This window comes from Marmota monax, unplaced genomic scaffold, assembly GCF_021218885.2.
Source record: "Marmota monax isolate L192 unplaced genomic scaffold, Marmota_monax_Labrador192_F-V1.1 WCK01_AAM20220418_F8-fsc00004, whole genome shotgun sequence".
Classification (NCBI taxonomy): domain Eukaryota; kingdom Metazoa; phylum Chordata; class Mammalia; order Rodentia; family Sciuridae; genus Marmota; species Marmota monax.
This window is the reverse complement of record NW_026692881.1, coordinates 22,156,650-22,180,348: the sequence shown is the minus strand read 5'-3', so window position 1 is coordinate 22,180,348 and position 23,699 is coordinate 22,156,650. Positions and strand designations below refer to the sequence as shown.

At 38.8% G+C, this 23,699-nt stretch overlaps 1 protein-coding gene across 6 annotated transcripts in view; it reads left to right on the top strand.

Annotated features, from left to right (window-relative positions):
* Nucleotides 1-23,699, top strand: part of Sorcs1 (sortilin related VPS10 domain containing receptor 1) — a 477,793-nt gene that overhangs the window by 380,867 nt on the left and 73,227 nt on the right. For all 6 annotated transcript variants that reach the window (XM_046450463.2, XM_046450461.2, XM_046450466.2 and 3 more), the window contains exons 10-17: nucleotides 1,719-1,865; nucleotides 10,528-10,630; nucleotides 10,896-10,972; nucleotides 12,987-13,078; nucleotides 14,630-14,737; nucleotides 16,245-16,362; nucleotides 17,835-17,965; nucleotides 21,249-21,362. In XM_046450463.2, the coding sequence (XP_046306419.1) occupies nucleotides 1,719-1,865; nucleotides 10,528-10,630; nucleotides 10,896-10,972; nucleotides 12,987-13,078; nucleotides 14,630-14,737; nucleotides 16,245-16,362; nucleotides 17,835-17,965; nucleotides 21,249-21,362 (890 nt within the window). The remainder of the gene's footprint in view (nucleotides 1-1,718; nucleotides 1,866-10,527; nucleotides 10,631-10,895; nucleotides 10,973-12,986; nucleotides 13,079-14,629; nucleotides 14,738-16,244; nucleotides 16,363-17,834; nucleotides 17,966-21,248; nucleotides 21,363-23,699) is intronic.

Here is a 23,699-nt window from a genome sequence, read left to right as displayed (position 1 = left end):
TGCACAAGAAATTGTCCTAGCTGCTGTTGATTGCCCAGAATGTGGCTCGTTTTCCTAAGTAGTTCAAAGTATTCCTCTCAGCAACTCGTTTAAACCATTTATTTGTTTAACAAACTTGTAGTTCCAAAAGAGTACAAATTTAGCCCAACTCTAAATTATCCCAGGTGCCAAATCAGCAGGTACTAACTAATGAAGTCTGACTGTGTCCAAAGCAAAGGCAAAGAGTGTGTCTTCTATTGATCGAAGCCCAACCTCTTTGATTTGTCACATTTGGAGCTGTAGTTACTGAAAGAATTTTGAAAGTCATACAGATTTGAGTAGGAAACCCAACGATCTGTCATCATAAACCATTCATTTTGTCTGCACCTTAGTTTTCTCATCCACAGTCCTGGGATAAAAGTTGCTAAAACAGGTTGATAGCAAGTGTTGAAGTTTGTCTATGAAGGACTGGGGATAGTGCTTGACAGTTTTGTTTCACTCATCTGATTCAAAATATTCACTTGGTAATACAATGGTTCCAAGTTAAGTAGGTTAAGAGATGCTTACTTATCCACTTATGCCCCATGCACATGTCTCTGGTAGCTTTTAATCTAAGTCTCCCCTCCCTCATCCTCCAAATGTGGCTCATGAGAACACTCTCTCTTGGTTATCGAGAGCATTAAGGGAGATGCTGCACATGCAGAGATGAAAAGCACAACTCAACACATTTCAGTTATTTTCTTCACTGCTCTCCATTATTTCTGGATTGGGATTATTTTCTGCAGGGTAAAATCTGTTTGATCAGTCCAAACCACCTGAAAATTCAGCGCACAGTGGATAACTTGTTATTGCACAATTTTGAAAATTGGTCAATTATTACCTCTTTCTTAACATATAGAAGAAAGCAAATAGTTATCTTCTCAGAGTTAAATAATTGATAAGAACTGCTAATGGTGAGAACAAAAACATTATAATAATGGGACAGGGATCAATTAGTGATTTAGAAAAACAATGTTTTCTTAAGTTTTAAGGTTTTTCTCAAATGTACACTGCATTTGGTGAATTAAAAGAGATCTTATACCAAAAAAAATCACAACAGTAATTATATTAGAATCTTTGACTTTTCTCAGTTGCCCAAGGCTACAGATAGCTCAGTAATTTAGTCATCAAGAGCACAAGCTCTGAAGCCATTGAGTTCTGGGTAAAAATTCTAGGCACTTACTGTGTGTCCTTAGTTTAATATTGGGAAAGTCCCGTTATCTGGATGAGCCTGAGATCTCATATGTGGAATAGAGAATAGAGTGATTTTCCCCCCCCCAGGAGGACTGTTAACAGGATTAAATGAGATACGATATTTAAGACTCTGGGTGCTAGTCTAGCATACAATAAAAGTAGCGTTTCTTTATTGAGCACTTGTGAAGTAACAGAACTGAGCGCAACCAGAGTTTATCTCCTGGCAACTGAAGGCTGCTGCCTACCCACCTTAGGGTAATAATAAGCTTCTGTCAAACTTGTATTATGATTCCCATACAACAAGGGGCTGATCTGCTGCTTTCTGTCCAACTGTCTGGGGAGTCATACCTAAGCATCATCTGCCCACCTCCATTCTCACCCTATGTTTCTTCCAAGACAAATACTCTTGGCTGAAGTTTGACAGCCTGCTTTAAAAAAAAAATGTAAACAAAGATGTCCCTTCTTCTCAAATGGATGTATTTTTCAGCCATGTCCATTTTTCCCAGGTAGCAGGGATAAAGGGAATGTTCTTGGCTAACAAGAAGATTGACAACCAAGTGAAGACCTTCATCACATACAACAAAGGCAGAGACTGGCGTTTGCTGCAGGCACCAGACACAGATCTCAGAGGGGACCCTGTGCACTGCTTGCTGGTGAGTCCTCTTGGTGGAGTAGAGCACCCCCACAGTGAAGGCCTGGAAGTGCCTTTAATAAGAGGATGAAGCTAGTTCTGGGATTTTTGTTCAGTTGATGAACAAAATGGGCAGGAAAGGGCGTGAAGGCAGAGTTTGCAGAAAAGAATCTCAGAGCTGCCTTTGTGATGGGCCAAGGAGATAAGAGCATATGATCAGTCTTGTGCTCATGTCCAGGATTTTTATTTTCCCCAGTTTTTTTTTGTTTGTTTGTTTGTTTGGGGGATTTTTGTTTGTTTGTTTCTTTTTGAATTGAACCTAGGATCTCATGCATGCTAAAGTGCACCCTTCCTCTGATGGACATTAGCTGCCCTTTAACCAGAGTCCTGACAAGGACCTCGAATGGTAGTTTCAGGCAAAATATGATCATATTCATTTTTCATGAGGGTGTACCATAAATATTCTTACTTTCTTGTGAAAAATCCCCTGTTACAGATCTAATGAGGAATACATTTAGCTGCAAAACTGGTGAACTGAATGCAGAATTGTGTGACATATTCCCGTGGTAATGTTTGCTTGCATTTTGAGAGAAGTTTATGCCTCAAAAAAGGGTTAAGAATTACTAATTTAAACCCGTTTATTTTCTTTATATTATGTTCCACTCATTTGTCTTAGTCTATAAAGCTTGGGCTGAGAGAAGCAATGGCCTGTGGAAAAATATGACCCATTGTGTTTTTCTAAATAATATCTCACTGAAACACAGTCATGTTTATTCATGTCTGTATGGCCAACAAAGCCTAAGATATTTACTTTATAGCCCAGTGAAAAACAGTTGCTGACCCCTGCTTGAACTATGCTTTTCTTTTAATCATTTTACCTTTGGGCAATATATATATATATATATATATATATATATATATATATATATATATATATATTTATATTTATATATTTATATTTATATATATATATTTATATATATATTTATATATATCAGTGTAAATTTTTTATATATTTAATGATATCATGGTATCCAAGAGAAGGATCAAAGCTGGATCTTGCCTTCAAAGGAGTTTTCAGTCTACTTCTCTATTTGAGTGAGGTTAAGTTAATAAATGAAAGATTGTAGGGTCACATCTTATTGCTCTTAGTAGCTCTGAGGCCTACTCCATACTTGACGTACCAAGAGATACTCAGTGAATGTAGGAGGGGAGAAAGAGATGAATCGTGGATTAAAGTCTCATGAAATTAATATGTTTTGTTTCTGTAAAATAGTTCAGAAGTTGTGTATAAGTGAAGGAAAAAGAAAGGTAGTATATAAACCTCTAGGTTTATATAAGAAGACCACTTAGTTTTAGCAGGAAGGGCTTGGTGCATGGTGCGTGTATATTCAGCCTGTCATCTTCCTGCCCGTCTATCCTTGTTCACACTCTGCACAAACCTGACTTTGATGTTATCCTCCCTCGGCTTGCTGCTTCCATCCTACAAAGCCTGGATGGTCACTTAGCAGGTTCATCCTGCACAGCAATAGGTGGGTCACCCTCCTACTCGAGAAGACGCCAGCAGCTAGAGCTTGACCTTATTAGTTGCAGAGGATATCACAGTTGTCACTGTGCATCAGGGAAGCAGTCTAAAATTCAGCCTCCCACTCAGCTTCCATCCTTATTACTGGCAACTGGGAGAAAAACAGCCATTTGTTATAGTGAATGCACAAAGCCGTTGACAGATTGAGTAAATATAATAGCGATTTATTGAATGCCTATACTATGCAAGGCACAATCACGTGGCATGAAAACAAACAAAAAACAGCATCAAAAACCCCAAGCAAGTTCATCTTCCTAGCTAAGCTATTCTAAGTTGGAATATTGCGATATTTAGTCACAGATGCATTGAATGTACCAGTATCTTAATACGGTCTTCCATTCCCACCAGGTACTTTGCAGAGAATGAGAGTGAGCCTATGAGAAAGAATAAACCATGTGACATGGTTTATAGGCTCTTCAGCCTCCTAAATGGGCATTAAAAAATGGCTCTTAGAAGGCTGGGGCTGTAGCTCAGTGGTAAAGTGCTTGCCTTGCATGTGTGAGGTACTGGGTTTGATCCTCAGGACTACATAAAAATAAATAAAGATACTGTGTGTTCATCTACAACTAAAAACATATTTAAAAAATAGAATGGCTCTTAATTTTTTGGCTCAGTGGTAGAACACTTTCCTGGTATGTACAAAGCACCTCTGGGTTTTATTTTCAGCACTAAAAAAAAAGAAATTAATTAATATTAGTAATAATAAAATAATAAAAGTGATTCAAACCCAACAGCAAAGTGTTCCCTGCATCCACCCCAACCCAGAATCATGAAATCATATTGCTGTGCCTCCAAAATAAACTTACACTATTAGTTCCTTCCATACCCCTGCTGAGACCATCCTAATCTAAGCCACAAGCATGTATCACCAGACCCACAGTGCTGGATCCTAACTTTATATCCCCATTTCTATCTGACAATCCATTCTCCACACAATAGCCAAAGCAAACTTTTTGTTTTAAAATCAACTTTATTGAAGCAAAATAGAGAGATAAAAAGCAACTACTTTAAGAAAATACTTTGATGAAGTTTGACAAATGTATATACCTACTATCACAATCAACAATCAAGGTGGGATATTTCCATCACCCTAAAAATCCATCTGGGCTCTTTTGCAATTAGAATCACACTCCCACCCCTAGAAAACCCACTCTTCTTCCTTATATTAAAATAGATTTCTCTTTTCTCAAATTTCACAAAATGTTATCAACTTAAACTTTTGAAAATCCACATCATATCTCTCATTAACTTCAGCATTCAAATGGTTTTCTAGTTCAAATTCCTTATCATGACTGACAGGTCCCATATGATCTGGCCTCTGTCTACTTCTCCCTGATCTCTAACCTCTAGCTCCACCTTCCTTACTCAGAAGCCCTGGTTCAGAGGGGTGAGTTCTTTTCACATCATGAATAAATATAATGTATTCATTTATATCTTGGAGTATTTGAATTTCTTATTATTTTTTAAAATGTCCTTCCATTAATTATGCTTTTTCTTGGCTTTCAGGTTCCTACTTCTCAAACAGCTTTCTTGAGAATCCAGTAAAGTTATATTCATCCTAATTCTTTTTTTTCCCCATGACCTCTACTCTATCTGAAATCAGCACATATATCCATTGACTTTCTCATCCACATACCCCTGTTAAATGCTTCATGAACATGGGACTGTGCCTGTCTTTCTGGCCATTCAAAGATCAGCTCCAAGAATCATATCTGCCACAGGGCAGGTGCTCAACATCCAAACCGTATTTGGGAGTTATGCTTGGAGTATACTTGAGAGTGTTGTTTGAGTTTCACATTTGGACTCCAGTGGAAGCCATGTGTTCCCTTGGATGATGACAAAGAAGGATTTGTTGTAACATCCGTCTCCTGAAGCTCTTGGGCTCAAGTTGGCTTCAAAGTCAACAAAATCACAATCCTCATTAAGATTGAGGAGAGATGAATTACTGTGATGGAGATGTGTGGTACCCAGGAGTCCTTTATCCTTCCTCCTTCATTAACCCTATTGCTTACTGCATTTTCAACAAGGATGCTTAAAAAACAGGTAGCTGACTGACAGAGGTAAAATGGCAAAGGGGTGAGGAGGAGAGACCAAAATCACTTTTTAAAAATCTGCCAAAGGCCACAAAATAGCAAGGAAAATCTTTGAGCTACAGGAGACCCAGACTGTTAAAAACCTTCTTTAGGCTCAGGAGCTGGTTGGCAGAGAGGAGATAAAAAGTGATTTTAGATTGTGAGGACTTGGAAAGTGACAGTGTCACCGAAAGCACAGGCTAGTGATGAGAAAAGAGATTTTTTCCAGCAGGGCTGTTACAAATGTGGAACAAGTTCAGAATTACAGCCCCAAATGGAATGTTCCTGGGAAAATGTATTCTATAGAAATAAGACATCCAGGGTAATTTGGGGCTGTATTTTTAGGACTTTCAGATTGATTGCTTGAAGGACTCAGCTGGGATTTCTTTCCTCTGAAGACTGCATTGTACAATTAGATAGGGTATTACAGGTCATGGTCCACTGGCCTCGAAGCCCCGGGATCGGGCTCCCAAGAGGCAAGATGTGAGCTGAACTGAGCCTGTGACAAATCCTTGGTCCCCTGGGGAAGGTGCAGTGTTTCATGCAGGGGGGCCCTGACTTCTTTATGGATTCCTTTGGCAGTATTTTACTGGAACTGAGCAGGCAGTTGTCCCAAGAGATTCATGACTGTGCTTTCCACCTCACTGCGCTGTGCGTGACACTACATGTGGTGCTGGTTTGGAATAGAACTGAACACCCCACACCCAGCCCATTGTCTGAGGGCCTCCCTCGTCTTTGCTATTAAATCTTTACTGAAGAGCTAATGGAGTCCTAGCTCCAATTCAAAGTCAGAAACTACACAAAAATGGGTGTATGGGAGTGAGGTGGTTATAGGTATTTGGGAATTTGCTTGCTGCCTTGTTATTTATGAAATTCTGATCAGTCCTTTCAGTACAATATTCAGATCAGTAGTTTTGGGGAAAAGGTACTGTGAAGATAGTATCTAAAGGCTGTTATAGAGGTTGGAAGGAAGAAGAATTTTAAGCTGGTTGACTCTCAAATACTCTCTAACCATTTGTTAAGTTCGTTTATATCATAGTGTAGAAATGTCTTCTATCATTTGGTAATTCCCCATTGGTCGTGAGAGTGCCTAAAATAAGGGTAGATAATTAATGATTCACCTGGAAAACATTATGCTAAGTGAAATAATCCAGGTACAAAAAGACAATTACTACATGTTCTCATTTATATGTGGAAACTGAAACACTCAGACTCTGAGGAGCAGAGGACAGATGGTGGATGAATGGGGAGATGTCCATCAAAGGGCACAATGCTTCCATTAGACAGGAGAAGTAAATGATCAGTATTTAAGGTGAAAAACTAGTAGTGGTTCAATTAAATCTAGCAGACATTTATGGAATACTTGCCATGGCCAAACTATCTTGTCAGTTAAAATCAAACATAAAAGAAGAAAGGTCGTTAGAACCTAGAAGTCCACCGATGGGCTTTCAGGGTTTGTGAGCTCCCTGAAATTGAACGGAAACTGTGTGCTTGTCCTTATGCTTTTATGTGATCCTTAATTTGTATCAGATTTTCAGACATTATACCTGACCCTGAAAAGATTAAAGACTAAGGATCCAATTGTTCCTAGAATTGACCAATTGATGATGTGCCATGGCTCATGCATATGTGCAAGTCAGGCTTGTGACTGGTTCCTCCATCCTGTGTAAATCAGCTGCCAGGTCATTGGTGGTTTCAGTGTGCATTCCTGTATTTTTTTTCAAAGTTTTTCCATATTTTTCTCTTTTCACACTTTTTATTGGTGCATTATAATTGTACATAGTGGTGGAATTTGTCGTTACTCTTTGTATGTGCGCAAGATATAACAACATAATTTGGACAATATCATTTCCCACTATTTCTGGTATTTCCTCCTCTATACCCCCTCTCTCATCCCTTTTCTCTGCTCTATTGATCTCTCTTTCATTTTATTTTTTTAAATGTGGAAATAGAAGAGATACAGAGAACTGCTCTTGGAGCAAGCTGTGCTTTGACTCTGTTGCATTTGAGACAACCCTGGAAATATAGAAGCAACATCTGTGACCATTAGCATAGGGTAGGTAGGTGTACAGGGCCTGCTTGCTAACTTGATAAAAGAAGGCAGGAAAGAGCAGGACATGGTGGCCTGCACATGTAATCCCATCTACCCTGCAGTCTGTGGCAGGATGATTGCAAGTTCAAGACCATCCTGGGCAATTTAGTGAGACTATTGTCTCAAAATAAAATTTAAAAATAGCTGGGGATGTAGCTCAGTGGCAGAGACCTTGTCTATCTTCTGTGCAAGCCTAGGTTTAATCCTTAGAACTGGGGGGGGGGGGGCGGCGGTTGCTGTTGGGGAAAGTGTCTCTGCATGGTAAACTGTTCATAGGAATCCCAGAGCCTGGTCTTGTGTCCTGCAGGAACTTGGAGTCACTTGATCGTCATTATAATAAAATCTCTCAATTAGTTTTAACTTTGGTGACTTTTAACTTTTTGACAGATGTCCAAAGCAGGTACAGAAGTTTAAATTAAAAAGTGACAATGAATCACTTAACATTGTTTTTCTTCACATATTTGGGTAGACTATGTAAATGCTTTGAAAAATAATATGAAAGAAAGGGGGAAAAAGAAAACCACAGAATATTCTCCATGTACCAGCTGGGGGCAATCCAGTACTACAAATGTGAGAGTGGAGAAAATATACACCAAAAAGATCATTTCTAATGTTGCTGCTACTATGCAAACTGGTGTCTTTTCCTCTCCAATCAATATGTCTTGGTCCGCTGAACACCATAGTAACAGAGCAGTGAACAGCCAGCCAATTGAAAACGTCCTGTTTCCTTTGTAATGGCGAGTTTCCCACACCAACTAATCCTTGGCTCAAGTGGCAACTGAGCTTCACAGTCTTCCAGCTGTGGCAGCAGCTGGCTCAGGATTGCAAGCTGGGTATTCCCCAATGCAGGAATTTTCTACACTCTTAGAAGGTGCAGCAGGCTTTGCATTAAGCCTAGATGTCTAGTTATGATGCCCAACTCCAGTATGCTTCTTGGGATGCCATGGAGATGGTCACATTACTCAGATTGTATGATTTGTGATCAATTCCATGTACCTCTGGCATTGTTCTGAGTAGAATAGTTAATCAATGTCTTTTGTGCCCCAATAAAAAAATGCAGTACTTGATATTACATCCTTTTATTGATTCATCTTTTTAATTGGATTCTATGCACAATTCCACAGAAGATGCAAAGAAGCAGTTGACGTGCTCTCTTCATTTGTAGAGTATCTCTTTAGGAGATGAAACTGTACCATACCTGAAATAGGTTACTCAGGATTGTGCATCATAAAATAAATTGTAGTTTATCAGAGAAGGGGAGGCTCTTTCTGATAAGCTGCAGTTGTCAGGAAAATGTTCACGGAGAATATGATTAATGTCCCCACTCTATCCTGTCTTAATGTTTGCTCAGCATTGGGCAATACTGACCTGAGACATCTACAGCATTTAGCAGTATCTATTCTAGTCTTCCTCTTGGACAAAAGGATGCCAGATACATGACTCTGGTGTTTCTTTTTAGAGGGGCTATCTTTCTTACTTTTACAGAGCATTATAAAGTGAAATGTTGTTTGAAACTTTTACATGCAATTTTCATACAAAACCAATCGATTGTTTCTTGGGAGTTTTACTTTCTGTGTTGACAGTGAGGAAAGCACTCTCGTACTATCTGCAGTTTTATTTTGCTAGTATTTTGGTTACTTTTATTCCTGAGTTTCATTTTTAGCTCATCATTTACTCTATTCTATATAAATTTAATCATTGTATCTCTGTAGTCCTCTGAATATCTGTTGACTGAGACTTACAGAGCAGAATAAAAGTAATAACAGAGATACATGGGTGATTCCAAAGACTCAAGTCGATAAGATTAGAAAGTAATCTTCCTGGGAGATGAAAAAAAAATATGGGTTCAAACACAAACTTGTATTTTTTGACAACTCAGTACAAGGACTATTTTAAACAAAATTCATAGAAGATTTATTATCCTCTTTTCCCTTTTTTTGGAAAGCTGTTGATATCTTAATCAGGGAACTTGATCAAGGTTTTCAGACATAGATAAACAAACCCCTCATATTTTCATTTAAATTTTTGTTACTACTGCATTTTGTCTACAAGTATGACTACTGTATTGAATAAAATGGATTCTAAAAGGTAAGGGGGTGCAGGCCAACTTTGGAATTTTAATAGAGACACTGTGTCTGTTGTTTGGAGAATGCTAAGACAGGGGTACATGTCACACAGTCTTTTCCCAACTAAGACTGGGATTTCAACTGAAGAATGATTAAAAGAGGCCAGCTGACTTTTTCAAAGTTCTCCTGGCCTGACTCAACCTTTTCTGGCTTCAGATTCCATTTCTCCTCTTAATCGTACTGGCTATACCCTGCAACTCTTCTGCTTCTTTGTTATTGATGTTCCCAATGTCTGAACATCTTGCCCACAGTTCAAAGCCTACTCATCCACCATTTTCTCCTAGGAACTCCCCCTGCCCAATCCAAAGTTGGACTGTACCTCCTCACTTTCTAGAATCTCATATAATGTGTTGTCTGTATTTATCTTATGGCTGTTAAAATATTCTCTCTCTTTATAGTAATAAATAGAAAGATCTCATGTTTTCTACTTGAATTGTAAACTCTCAAATGACCAAAAATGAGGCTTTGCAACCCTGTCATAAACTTCCTCTAGAGTTTTATGTATATGGTACTTAAATACTCATCAAATTACCAAATTGGCACTTACATCAGCAAATTACACCTACAGTGAAGGAGCTTTCTATTCTTGCAAACTTGGCAATTGTCTTACACTTAGTAGACACTAGATATTTGTGGAATGCAAGGTGGTAATTGGGTGGACGAATGGGTGGTAAGAGGACACAGGGATGGGGAAAGATAGATGGGGTGATGTGATGGACAGATAGATGGATGCATGAATGCTCTGAATTGGTGCTTTAGGTGACCATTAGCTTTTGTGCTGTTATGACTCTCATTTCTTCCCTGTGTAGCCCTATTGCTCACTACACCTTCACCTGAAAGTCTCTGAGAATCCCTACACATCAGGAATCATTGCCAGCAGAGACACAGCTCCAAGCATCATAGTTGCTTCAGGTAAGAAGCTTGTCTCCTTTGCTTGCTGCTGTAGATGGTGCTGATTTTAAGAAGCTAGATATCCGTGGTTGGAATTTAATGAGAAGGCTAGAAATATTTTCAAAGGCACCTAAACCATTAACCCTGAAGCAAGTATGTTGAAAACCCCTGCTTGGACAAAATGCTTCCAGTCAAAATCCTTCTCAGGCCATGCAGACTGCTGATCTAGGCCATTGTTAGTTTTTGTGGAAAGTTCTTTTCACTAATGGTGATGTGCTCTTTCTAGGTAATATAGGTTCTGAACTGTCAGACAGCGACATCAGTATGTTTGTCTCTTCAGATGCAGGGAACACTTGGAGGCAGGTAAGAAAAGACCCTGGGTTGTATTGCCGAAGTTTAAATAGCATAAAAATTGTTCAATTTGGTTCAAGTCTAGGAACTTATTTAGCAGTGGTACATGCTACACATGAATCCTAAAACATACTACGTGTTTTTTTTTTTTTTTTTTTAAATAAAAGTCTCAGGCTGGGGTTGTGGCTCAGCGGTAGAGCGCTCACCTCGCATGTGCGAGACCCTGGGTTTGATCCTCAGTACCACATAAAAATAAGTAAGTGAAATAAAGGTGTTTTGTCCAACTACAACTAAAAAATAAATTAAAAAAAAATCTCAAACAAATCTTTTGAATTTAGCAAATTTTTGTGCAATTTCATTTCTTTTGTTATTTAGTAAAGATAATTCTTAATTAGGGCCTGGATGTAAAAACATTTATAAGTGAACATTTTTTTTAAATTAGATCTGATGGAATTTTTCCCATAAAAGAAAAAACAGAATCCCTGTGGATTTATCAAATAGGAACTTGGAACTTAAAGGGTTGATTGTATATCTAATTCCAAGTTGCCACCATAAATTCCCTTTGCCTTAAAGCCAGAACAGAGAAGAATGCAATGATATAGAAATGGCTATTACCCAGGTGGTGTTTTGAGATGCTTAAATCTCATGTGCAAAAGACAGAGTAATAACCATCAGGATGCATATGTTAGATAAAGTAGAAATGGAATCACTTTAAACCAATGTGTTTAGCTTAAATGCTTCCTGCCTTTCTTCTGAATGAAAATTAGATATCCATGGCTTATAAACCAGGCAGTTAATGAGGTTTAGCAATCATAACAAGATATGAGCCTAATGCATGGTTGTTACACTTCAATAAATATGTTTTAATAACTCACTGACGTTTAATTATCATACAATAACTAGTACTGTAAATTAAAATCTAATGCACAGGTAATCACACTTGGCAATGAGAGCACTCTACTTTGAATTTTAGAAAAAAAAAATCTACATGATGGTCCAGTTGCCACTTATTACCTTCAAACATTTGAAGAAAATCTGTGGGATTCTCAAATTTTAAGAAAAGCATGGCAGGGAAAAAAATTGCATAAGAAACCTCAGAGTAACAAATCTTAGAACTACGCAGAAACATAGACTCTTTAAGGAAGAAGCTTCCTCTGGAAAAGAGAGATGCAGTATTCCATTTTCTTCCTCCCAACACCCTAAACAAGCCATGGAAATCTCTACTTCTATGGTCCTGGTGTGTGTCTTGGGTATAAGAAAGAAACAAGGGGAACAAAAGAATCTGTTTGTGTATATCATCAGACAAGGCTCTTGTAGCAATCTGACTACAAGTATAGCACACGTCTGGTAGAGAGGATTTAGAGATGTTGCTTCATGTTGCCATTTGACTTCAAATTATTTGCTTCATATTTTGAGAAAGTCTCAATAGCACATGTCCCCAAGGTGACAATTTCATTTTGATCAGAACTACTTGCAACTTGGCGGAACTTTTGTGAATTAAACAAGAGTACCTTTCTTTGGTAACACTTGGAATGTTGGAAAATTAGATAGAACAGGGTACCATAACACAGCAAGTCCCAGTTCCCATCAGGGACTGTCTGCATGGTCTTTGGCAAGTCACTACATTTGTCTAAACCTTAATCTTTTAATCTGTAAAAATGAAACTATTGAAGAAAACAGTCTTTAAGATTCCATCCATCTAGAGATATATATGCCGTTTCCTGATATTCTGACATCATCAAAAATGAAAATAAACGGATATTACCCTAATGATAAGAGAATATTAACACAAACACGTACTAGATGTTTTTAAATTCATTTTCTTCATACCTAAATATCATTTTACATAACGCCAATGGTACATGTAGCCTAAGTTGGGAAGCATTGTTTAACTCAATTCCCCCGCTAAATTTAGGGAGATCTATTTTTGTCCTGGGAGGGATTTTTGCTCTCATTTGAAAACTAATTCTCTGTACAGTGGGTGTGTGTGGACGTATGTCCATGTGTGTTCATTTTCCTCATCTAGATCTTTGAAGAAGAGCACAGTGTTTTGTACCTAGATCAAGGTGGAGTCCTGGTGGCCATGAAACACACTTCTCTTCCAATTCGACATCTTTGGTAAGGGCACCTGCTGCCTGGGGGACATGCACCTGCTGGTTCTGCACTATAGGACTGGCCTGGGAATCAGGCTATCACACTGTGACTGTGCTTAGTAAAGTGTCAAGATGAGCTTGAGTTTAATCTATACCTTTGCTCCTCTAAAAGAAGATTGTTGCCTGCAGTTTTGGCAGGGGGAAGGTAGAAATGTAAAAGCGGGGGTGATTTTTGTTCTGAAAAGAAGAATTTTCAAATGTGACTGTCAAAACCTATCACCAGTACCTTTTTCTCTCATTGCAATCACAGGTAGGAGGATGTTCACTACTACTCAGTCTCTGAGTAGTTAAACTTGGTGTTATGTCCTAAATAACATCTCCTCAAATACAGAATGTGTTATGTACATTCTGCACAGAGATTAGCCGTTTATGATGGTCATACTCCTATCTGTTTCTCCCGTGAAGCTTCCGGAACTTCCTTTTTTGAGGTGACATTCTGCCCCTTTGCCTGTATGTTGTCCCCTGGTGGATGTGCAAGGTCTACCTTCCAGAGGGGTTTCTAGTCGGCTTCTTCCTCTGTGTTTGAAAGTGACTGTCTCACATGTGAGCTTGTTCGAAATCAAAAGCCTGGTTTTCCCTCTAAGTTGTTACTTTGATGACTAAAGAGAAGGCTGCAGAAGAAAAAACAAGGCTTAGTTAGCCTGGGGAACAGAAATCCACAGAGAAGGAGAGCAAAAGAAAATCTCCTGTAACAAAATGCCAGAAACTAGTTCACTCATAAAGAACAGAAATTAATAGCTCTCAGTTCTGGAGTCTGAAAGTCCAAGATCAAGGAGGCACTGACAGATTCAGTGCCTGGTGAGGACTCTGCTTTCTGGTTCCCAAATGGTGCCTTCTTGCTGTGCTATCACCTGGTGAAATGAGCAAAACAATTATTGAGGCCCTTATAAGTCTTTAACCCTGTTCATGAGAGCTCTGCCCTTATGATCTGATCATCTCCCAGAGCATCCACCTCCTAATACTACCAACATATGTGAGGGCACAAACATTCAGACCATAATGGTAACCCTCAGAGGGGCACATTTCTCCACTCTCATTCTCAAGGGCCCATCCTTCTGTTCTCATCCATTAATTCAATGAGGGGAGCTAAGATTTACAACAATGTAAAACCTGCCACCTTTTGGAATTTGCCATTTAGAGATAGGTCTGTTGAAATCCATCTTAAGGATCACATGCTGCTAGATACCAGTGAGGATTTGGAGAGGGTCACACTGAGGTCTAAAGACTAATGTAATATCTAAGTTAAAAAAATCAGCCAGAGACTCTTATGATTCCCATTTTACACAATTCTCCCTTATTGGGATCTTAATGCATGAGTCCCACTGGTTTGGCTACCTGTATTTGTGCCCTTTGATATAATGAAGAAGACCTAATCAGACGGAAGGAGGGCTCATTTTGACAATGCCCGAGCTGCCTTTAAAAATGCAGCCTTTCTTGGTTGATAGTATATTTTCTTAGAAAGGACTTTTTATATTTTCTCTTGAGATCCTTGACTATTGTTTTCCTCTATCACTAGGTTGAGTTTTGATGAAGGGAGATCTTGGAGTAAATACAGTTTCACTTCTATTCCACTTTTTGTGGATGGGGTTCTGGGTGAACCTGGAGAAGAAACACTAATTATGACGTAAGTGGAAAGCTATGGTATGGTTCAGCCTTAATATAGGAGAGTAAATCCAGAAAGATGTTTTATAGCTGAGTCTGCTTTGATTTGCTGCTGTTAGGTTTGAAGTTGTTATCACAGTCAGTGCCCCCTGCTACAGGAGTCCCTAGCAAAAAGGAGCAAAAAATGTGGGCAATCATTTTCTTGGCTCTGGTAGGTTTGAGGAGACTCAGACTGGGGGTGGTAGCAGAAGAGAAAAGCTCTTTTCTTTCTATATTCAATGAGTTAGGGAAATTAGAAGGAATTATTTCAAGAGCAAATAAAACTATGCATTTAAAATTTTAATATAAGCAGAGTGTATATGCAGAAAATCTCAGGCGTCTAAGTATAATTTCTATTTCAGTCAGAACACAGCATTTGATCAAAACCCCACAAGGGATTTTATTTTTCTCTGGCTCTTTACCTAACCCAATTGTGAGGCATATTAGGAAAACCATGAGAACAATCTGTTCTTGTGAAATTGCATTTACACTCATTCTTGTCTGAAAAGTGATGATCATTAATTTGTGAAAGACTTGATTAATGAGTCGGCTGCCTATGGGTTTCAAAATATGGGCTTTGAACTTGGAATACGAAACTGTGATATTTCCTTCCCCTAGAAAATTGGCCATGGAAAAACAGAAAAGGAAGGTTTCAAAGTAGTTGATCTTGTCATCATTGAAAATTTCAAAATCGAAGTAAATAATTGGCTTGTTTTCTAACCCCATACTGCACTTTTTTCAATGATAGAAAACATCAAGAAAAATTTAATATGCTTTTGCTCATGGGAAACATAGCTAGATTAGCAATTTATTCCCTAATTTGCTTTTATTCAGTTTTTATATTTGCAGAACATAAATTTTAAAAAGCTTATCTAAAAATCCACTTTGTGGCTTTTATCTACATGTATCATTGTTGATTCAATCACTGCATTAAACACCTGATTCTCTGAGTAGGGCGAGTAGAATGTTCAATGTAGAAGCACGTCATTACCATTTGGCTATGGTATCTACTTCCCTAGGGACTGGTGGAAACACCAAATAGCATGGAAACCAAAAAAAAAAAAAAAAAGAAAAACGGGTATATTAGCTCTAGAATTTTCAAGTATAATCTTGGACCACCTAGAATGCACTTCTTATGACTGTTTTCTCTGTCCTTTTTGTCAATTATTGTCGTGGTACAACATATTCAAGTGGGCTCTGAAGTTAAATACTCTGAGATCCATCTGTACCCCTGATTAGTGGCTTGAATTTGGTATGGAGGAACCTCTTTGAGCCTCAAGTTATCCATCTTCAATGAGGAGCCCATAATGGAATCCTCTTCATAAATGTATTTGGAGAATTAAAAGCTTTGACCCATATAATGTTCCTGGCATAACACATGACACCCCTATGAACACCAGGTTCAGAGTTAACACAACAAATGCAAGCTCTTGTTAATACTGTTGCCATTGTGATTACCGTGTTTACTTTTATCATCATGAACCCTGTAGAGTGTTTGGACACTTCAGCCACCGCTCTGAATGGCAGCTGGTTAAAGTGGACTACAAGTCCATTTTCGACAGACGGTGTGCCGAGGAGGACTACAGGCCTTGGCAGCTACACAGCCAGGTAAGGGGAAGACAGCTGAGACTGAGCCCTGGGCAGGGGGCATGAGAGGTGCTCAAGGAAAGCTCATCCTTCAGACTTAGAAACTGGAGATCTCTAGGCCAAAATGCCCATTTCTTCCTTTCGTTCTTTCTTACATATTTTGCATGACACAGCATTGAACAAACTCAACATTTATATCTTGTTGTGAAGTTATTTCTGTTTTATTATGCTAGAATATAATGAGATAAAATTCAAATGTGCTTGGCTTAGACTTACAACTCAAAATGAAATACCAACTCAGCACTGAGATTCAAACATAATTTATCTGAGCATGTCATACAGTGGGGGCAGGGTGAGGAAAAGATCTTCCACTTTATCTACCAATTCAGACAGAGGCAAAGCATAAAATAACAAACTAATTCTCCCTAAGCAGTTCCAGAAAAACCCTTCCTGTCCATTTCCTGGATTCCCTGGGAATACATAGTACTTCTTGCCTCCTTCTAAGGTACTCAAAGTATAAGAATACAGAATTATGAATAGGAAACTTTCCTACATCCTGGCCTCTTAGTTATTCAGCTCACATCAAAAGGCTTGGATGAAAATGTCCCTTTAATTTTCTATGGCGGGAACCATTTCTACAGGCCTCTCTGGGGATCTAGTGGAAGCTCTTATTGCAAAGCCATCACTTTGTTCAGGCAGTGAAACATGGTAGGCTCCAAACCTGGACTAAGGAATGCATTTGCATGAAGATGTGTAATGGAGCCTCAGGAAAGACAGACTAGAACCAATTAAACACAATTCTGCTCTCGTTGTTCAGAAGCACAAAAGAAGCTATGTTTGACAGTGGGCGCTGCATTAGCTAGAAACACCCTCCCTATTCAGAGGCTCAACAATAAAATTATCGCTCACTTACATTGCTGCTATTTTCCCCTTTGGGATGCATAAGCATTGTGATATTCAAAGCTTTTATTTATTTCATGGAAAACACTGAATTTAGCTCTCTTGTTTGGTAGATGAACATAAAATCAGTGCTATAAAGATGTGTGGGCAGAAGCATAATAAATCGGGACAAAATGGTTCTTTACATTTCTTAGCAACACTCGTATTTCGCATGCTCATAAATGACCAACTGTATAAATCTTTTGTTAGAGGAGAATTGAACTTAATTACTACTGGTTTGCCAACTAGTTATAATCTGTCTTAATTATCTGTGTGTCCTCTGTAGCACTAAGATGTAACCCTCCCCCAGTACCAGTTTGTTAAACACATGAAAAGTTAGGGATTTATTAGATAAATTCCAGTACTTCTTAGTATTATCTTTATAGTCACATATTATGATAGACATCAAAAACAAAATGCGGTTAGCACAAAAGTACCACACCAGAATCTGCGTTACACTGAGGTTTGTGAATATCTCCCTAACCTTCCCTAATGTGGAACAGGAAACATACAAGCTATGTGCCCAGCTGTGTGTGATGGTTGTCTGCTCACAGGGGGAAGCATGCATCATGGGAGCCAAGAGGATATACAAGAAGCGAAAATCCGAGCGGAAGTGTATGCAAGGAAAATACGCAGGAGCTATGGAATCTGAACCTTGTGTTTGCACAGAAGCTGATTTTGACTGGTGAGCTGGCACCATTATTCCATGGAGTCATTCTATATTTCAAATACACGTGGCCCTTGAAGAGAGTTTAGATTGGAAATAGTAGTGACATATGTAGGGCTCATGGCAAACCTCAGATTCTTATAAGATTATCTCTTGGGGACATCATGGTTACTAGCTATGTGCCTACATGATGACAAAACCAGGCATTTCTTTAGATTTAAAGAGGATTAAGAAGATAGTTGGTAATTATCTTCATAGAGTTGATGGATACTTTGGTCAAAAAGAGAAGCTAGATCTATCCTATGTTACTTTGGACAGCAACTCTGAAAACAATAATTGGACTTTGCAGGGTACGAAGATAAGGTCTAGATAAATTCTTTCTGGAATCCAGGGTTTTCAGTAGGAAATGATGGTCTTATAAGGCAGTAAATTCTCTGTCTCTGAAAATTTTCAATCAGTGGTCAGCTGAGTACAGCTAATAGAGATGTGGAAGACATTTGTGAACTCATTGTAAGGATGGATTTGATAGCATTATGAATTTTTGAAGTGGTAAAGAAGCTGGTTAAAACTGGAGAAGTACTGAGACTTTGAGTGGTTTAAATGAAACTCAGAGTGCCATAGAATTCTTGCTGGAACATTTGCTAAGCAGAAACTTTGCTTATGGGACCAAAGATGAGTACCTTCACTTCATTCTTAGTCAATGTTTAGTGGTCAGGTAAGGTTGACAAATTATTAATGGTAAATGATTGTTCCATTTGTAATTATCTCTATCACATTTTATGTTATTTATTTTCCTCTTCTGTATTTCTGTTGTATATAGTTATGCATGTGTGTGTGTGTGTGTATTTTTTACTTTAGAGAAAACAATCACTAAATAGGTATGTAGATGTTGAACAATTGAAATGTGACCTGGATAAGAGCTTTATCCAGGTCTTTAACAATTTATTTCTAACTGTGTAACCATCACAGGTCAAACACCTGATCATCAAAATATCAGTGATCAAACTGAGACATTGTGTGTGTGTGTGTGTGTGTGTGTGTTTATAAAATATTTTAGAAGAATTTTGCCTTCTCTAACAGTAGGACACTGGAGATGTTCTCTGAATGAGTAGTACTGGGAAGGCCTGACAAAACTGGGCTCCAGTGGACTAACAACCACCCGTAGCTATCCCCTTTATTGATGGATAAGGCAAGTCAGCTGGACACAGTGGTGCACACCTGTGATCCCAGCGACTCCAGAGGCTGAGGCAGGGGGATTGTGAGTTCAAAGCCAGCTTCAGAAACTTAGTGAAGCCCTAAGCAACTCAGTGAGACCCTGTCTCTAATAAAAAAAATATATATATATATATATATGTGTGTGTGTGTGTGTGTGTGTGTGTGTGTAATATATGGCTGAGGATGTGGCTCAGTGGTTAGGCTTCCTGAGTTCAATCTCTGGAACCAAAAAATAAATAATAATAAATAAATAAATAAATAAAAGAGCCAGTGCTGTGTCTCTTTGGGGTCAGCCAAGGCAACAGAGCTGCAATGACTTTAGCTCACAAGGACTTCCACAGGAGCCTTCCCAACAATGACTTCTGTTGTAGTCAGTGCAACATTACACTAATAAAGTGACAAAAATAAAAATACCTGTCCTGCACTTTGGCACTGACATCCTGAAATATATTTATAAGAAATCTTACCATGGGTTTTTCAGTCAGTCATCACAACCTCTTTCCCATCATGCACTTTATTCAAGGATTTGCAGAGGAAGTTAGCATGTTACACTACCAGCTTAGCTTTGGCCTTATGTAACAGTCATTTGTTTTCGGAGAGCAAATTTATTCTCTGGTAGAAAATTTAAGAGGATAAGTAAGAAGAGAATCCCCAATTCCCTCGTTTCTCCTGGAGACATTTCTTTAGGTTTATTTTCTGCAAGGTTCCAAAATAAACCAGCATGTTGTTCCTGTTCTTCATGTTCAATTGAGTGGAGGAAACCCAGGATACGGAAAGCAACCAGGCTTCTCTCCTTCCCTATTCCTTGGCCCTATCCTTGCATTCATTTGTGATGGGGATCTGTCATCATCTCACCAGCTGAACTGCATTCAGACAAGAAGAAAATTAATCATAAACAAGGCCATTGTAAGGTTTTTCTGGTCAGATGGGATTTGGGGGAACTGCATGATTTGTGAAAATATTTTGGAAGGCTCACCATGACGTTGTTGGGCTTTTACTGGTGGCTGGGGTTTCAGTGATTCCACCTGACTGCAGTGTAATGAAAAGTGTTGTTACTGAATGTTCCTTTTTAGCTTGGCTCCCTGGACATTGCCCCAGGTGACCTTGCCAGGCGTGCTCCAGCATTTTTAATGTAATTCCCTGAAGTGAGCACTGGGTGTCCTGGAGGCAGCGATTCTGAAGTCTTACTACCCATGCTGTGTTGAACCAGCACCAAATCTAGCTGGTATGTGCAGAATTCTAAGTACCAGCTGCCTGGAGACAGGCCCCTGAGCTCAGCCGATGTCTTCCTTCCCACCCCTCATGTGCCAGCATCTCACCTCCATTACACAGATGGGCCAATTCCTACTAATGCTTGCTGATTGCTGCCTGCAATTTGTCTGTGCATGCAGAGGTGCAATTTGTTGTCATCCTCTGTGCCTGGTTTCATCTCCCAGAAGCCAAGAATATCAGGCCACTCAGAGGCCCCTGGAAGCAAGCAGAGAGGACTGGGAGAGAAGACAGACAGTTTCCAAACCAAAGAGAAGCTATAGAGCTGTTAATCCCAACTGGCAGCAATTACTACCTGGGACAAAACTTTTCCTAAGGGGATGCTCTAGACACTTCTGAAGGACATTTTTTTTTTTTTTTTTTGGCCATGACTTTAAAACATATGGTTTGTGCACAGGGAAACCTGGCTCTGCTTTAGTCGGTAAATCCAGATGTCTTGGAAGAGCATCCCAAAGACATCACCGGTAATGAGGCCTGTGCCACATGTGGCTGTATTAAACTCTATGGAGGAGTAGTTTCTAGGGCTCCAGCTTCCACCACTGCCTGGTTTCTAATTACATTCAGTGTTTCTTTCTAATGAGAACATAACCCACAATTTTAACTTAAAGGTGCTTAAATGGAATTATCGATTCTGCAGGAGGTTTTCATGGATTGTTGATAGATAGTCTATGGGAGGCAAGTTCCATTTTTAAGCTATTGATTTAGGGAATACATCCTTTTGACTAACTGGGGTAGAAGGTGGCTGTGGACTAACATGGAATTGTTCTGCGTCATTTTCCACCTACTGAAAGGTTTGTCTTGGCTCTTTACCCCACAGTGACTATGGCTATGAGAGACACAGCAATGGGCAGTGCCTGCCAGCATTTTGGTTCAATCCATCCTCTCTCTCAAAGGACTGCAGCATTGGACAGAGCTACCTCAATAGTACTGGGTGAGTTTCGGAGGCAGTGACCTTGAGGGGGTCAATCTTTTCGGCTTTTGAGCACGTGTTCAACTGACAGAATTACTTGTGATCCAAGACTGTGTAATGCATGTGCTTCATTTTAATAAGACAGCACAGGTTGGCATTGATAGTGCACTTTGTATCTGGGGCTAAGACTCTGGTTTCAAATACACAAAGGAGGAAGGTTTCCTTGGAGGAAGAAGATGATGATGCTATTTACATAGACATTTCTTCACTCTTTGATACTTTATCAGCTCTTTACTCATGTGAGGTTACCTTTTATACTCACTCCATCTGCATGAGGAAGGCCAAATAGATGATTTTTTTTTTTAAATGTGCTTTTTGTTTTGTAGATGTGGAAGCCTGAGTCAAAATGGGAGCTCATTAACTTTTCAACTTACAAGTTTTAACAGGAGTGTGCTTTGCTTTCTGTCTATAGTAAGGAATTGCCTCATGTGAATTGGAAACAGGACAGTTTCAGGATCTGCAGGATGAATCAGCAATCTGGAGACCCAGAAAAGCTGATGGCTTAGTTCCAGTCTGACTCAGAAAGCCAGTGGTAGAGTTCCTGTCCAAAGGCCAAGAAGCTTGAGACCCAGAAAGAAGCAACATTTAGGTTGGAATCCATAGACTAGGAAATAGCCAGTGTCCCACATTCTGGGACATCAGTCATAGGAATTGTCTCTTACCTGGGGTGGGTGTGGGGGAGACTATCAAACTGTCAGACTTTCTGTTCTCTTCAGACCTTCACATGATTAGTTTAGGTCTACTCACATCAGGGAGGGCAGTCTGCTTGTCTACCTATACAAATGTTAATCTCATCTAAAGACATCCTCACGGAAACACCCAAAACAATGTTGAACTAAATATCTGGGCACCTGTAGCCCAGTCAGTTTGACATTGAATTAACTATCACCAGTGATTTAAAGGAGTTCTATATTTAGCTGTGATAAAGGCATTTTGGTTAGGATAAGGAAAATAAGTCTTTTCTTTTAAAGATGTATAATGTCTGTGTTTTGTGCTTGGATAAGAAGTATACATATTGAAAACTTTTGAAGATGAGTAAATGAGTACAGTACTGATCATTGTACTATTTTCTCTCTTTTGTGCCTATTTCCAAATTCTCATATAAAAAGGTTAAAATGATAGGAAGAAAAGGGAAGGGAAGGAGATGGGAGGGAAAGAAAAGAGAAAGAAGAGGAATTAAGATCTTAACAATAATCTAGGTCTATTTGTCCAAGTTTCTTTTCATTTCTAATGCCAGCTGCAGGATACAGAATCCACTGCAGGAAGTGAAATTTTCATTTATGTACTTCTTTATTAAATTTTTTTTAAGATTTTAAGTTTTAAAATATTAAATATTTTTATAATATAAACCAAATTTTATAAATTATTATTCTAAAGGAGTAAAAGATGCAGAAATGGACTTTGACTATTCCTATTTCTGATGTTAGGGATTCATTTGGATGAAGGAATACCTTTGGATGAAGGAATAAACTATGATTCATTTAAATAAAAGCACAAAATATGAGGAAAATGTAATAGGTCAGAGAGGTCTATAGCATCTAGTACCTTGGAGAACAAATAAAAAGGGCTGATTATTTAATTAAACTTAATGGAGAAGGAAGGCAAAGACAAAAATATTTGATTATTTGCATGTACCAGCATGTTTGGACATTGTAAAGAGCACTGGGGATCCCTAAAGGTAATTTAAGAATTGCTTATTTCCACCACCAACTCAAATCAGTCTGAGACATTGTATTATTCTCTCTTTGGTGTTAATGAGAGGAATCTGAAGCTCAATAGGTCACAGTTGTTCCAGATCTGATGCAATCACAGGAATAAGATGGAGTGACCTCTTACTTTTCAATTTATTGAGATTGTATAAGTCCTGAATATACTGACTTATATAAAATGAAACATCAAATGATTAAGTTACAATTTCCTATTCAGAAGCATTTATTGCCTGTGCCCTTGAAAAATTACAGTTTCCGTTGATTTGGTGATAAGTGTCCGGGTTACATAAATGTGTATCAATGCAATTGTTTATTTTCAATAGTCAAAATCAGAACATAGTCCCCTGCAGTACAACCTGCACCCTCAGGGTTATGTTCTTATCAATGAGCATTAAAGATAGCTTCTGACCCCAGGTGATTTTTATTAGGTTGCTATCCACAGGGTTTGTACATTCCATTCAAACATTTTGCACAAAAACATCAGCCTAAGAGCTTATGTGAAAACAAAACATGTGATAAGTTCTAGGCATCAGTAGGTATGACCTGCACTTCTAAGAATGGTGCTCATAGGTGGAGGAGTAACCACTGG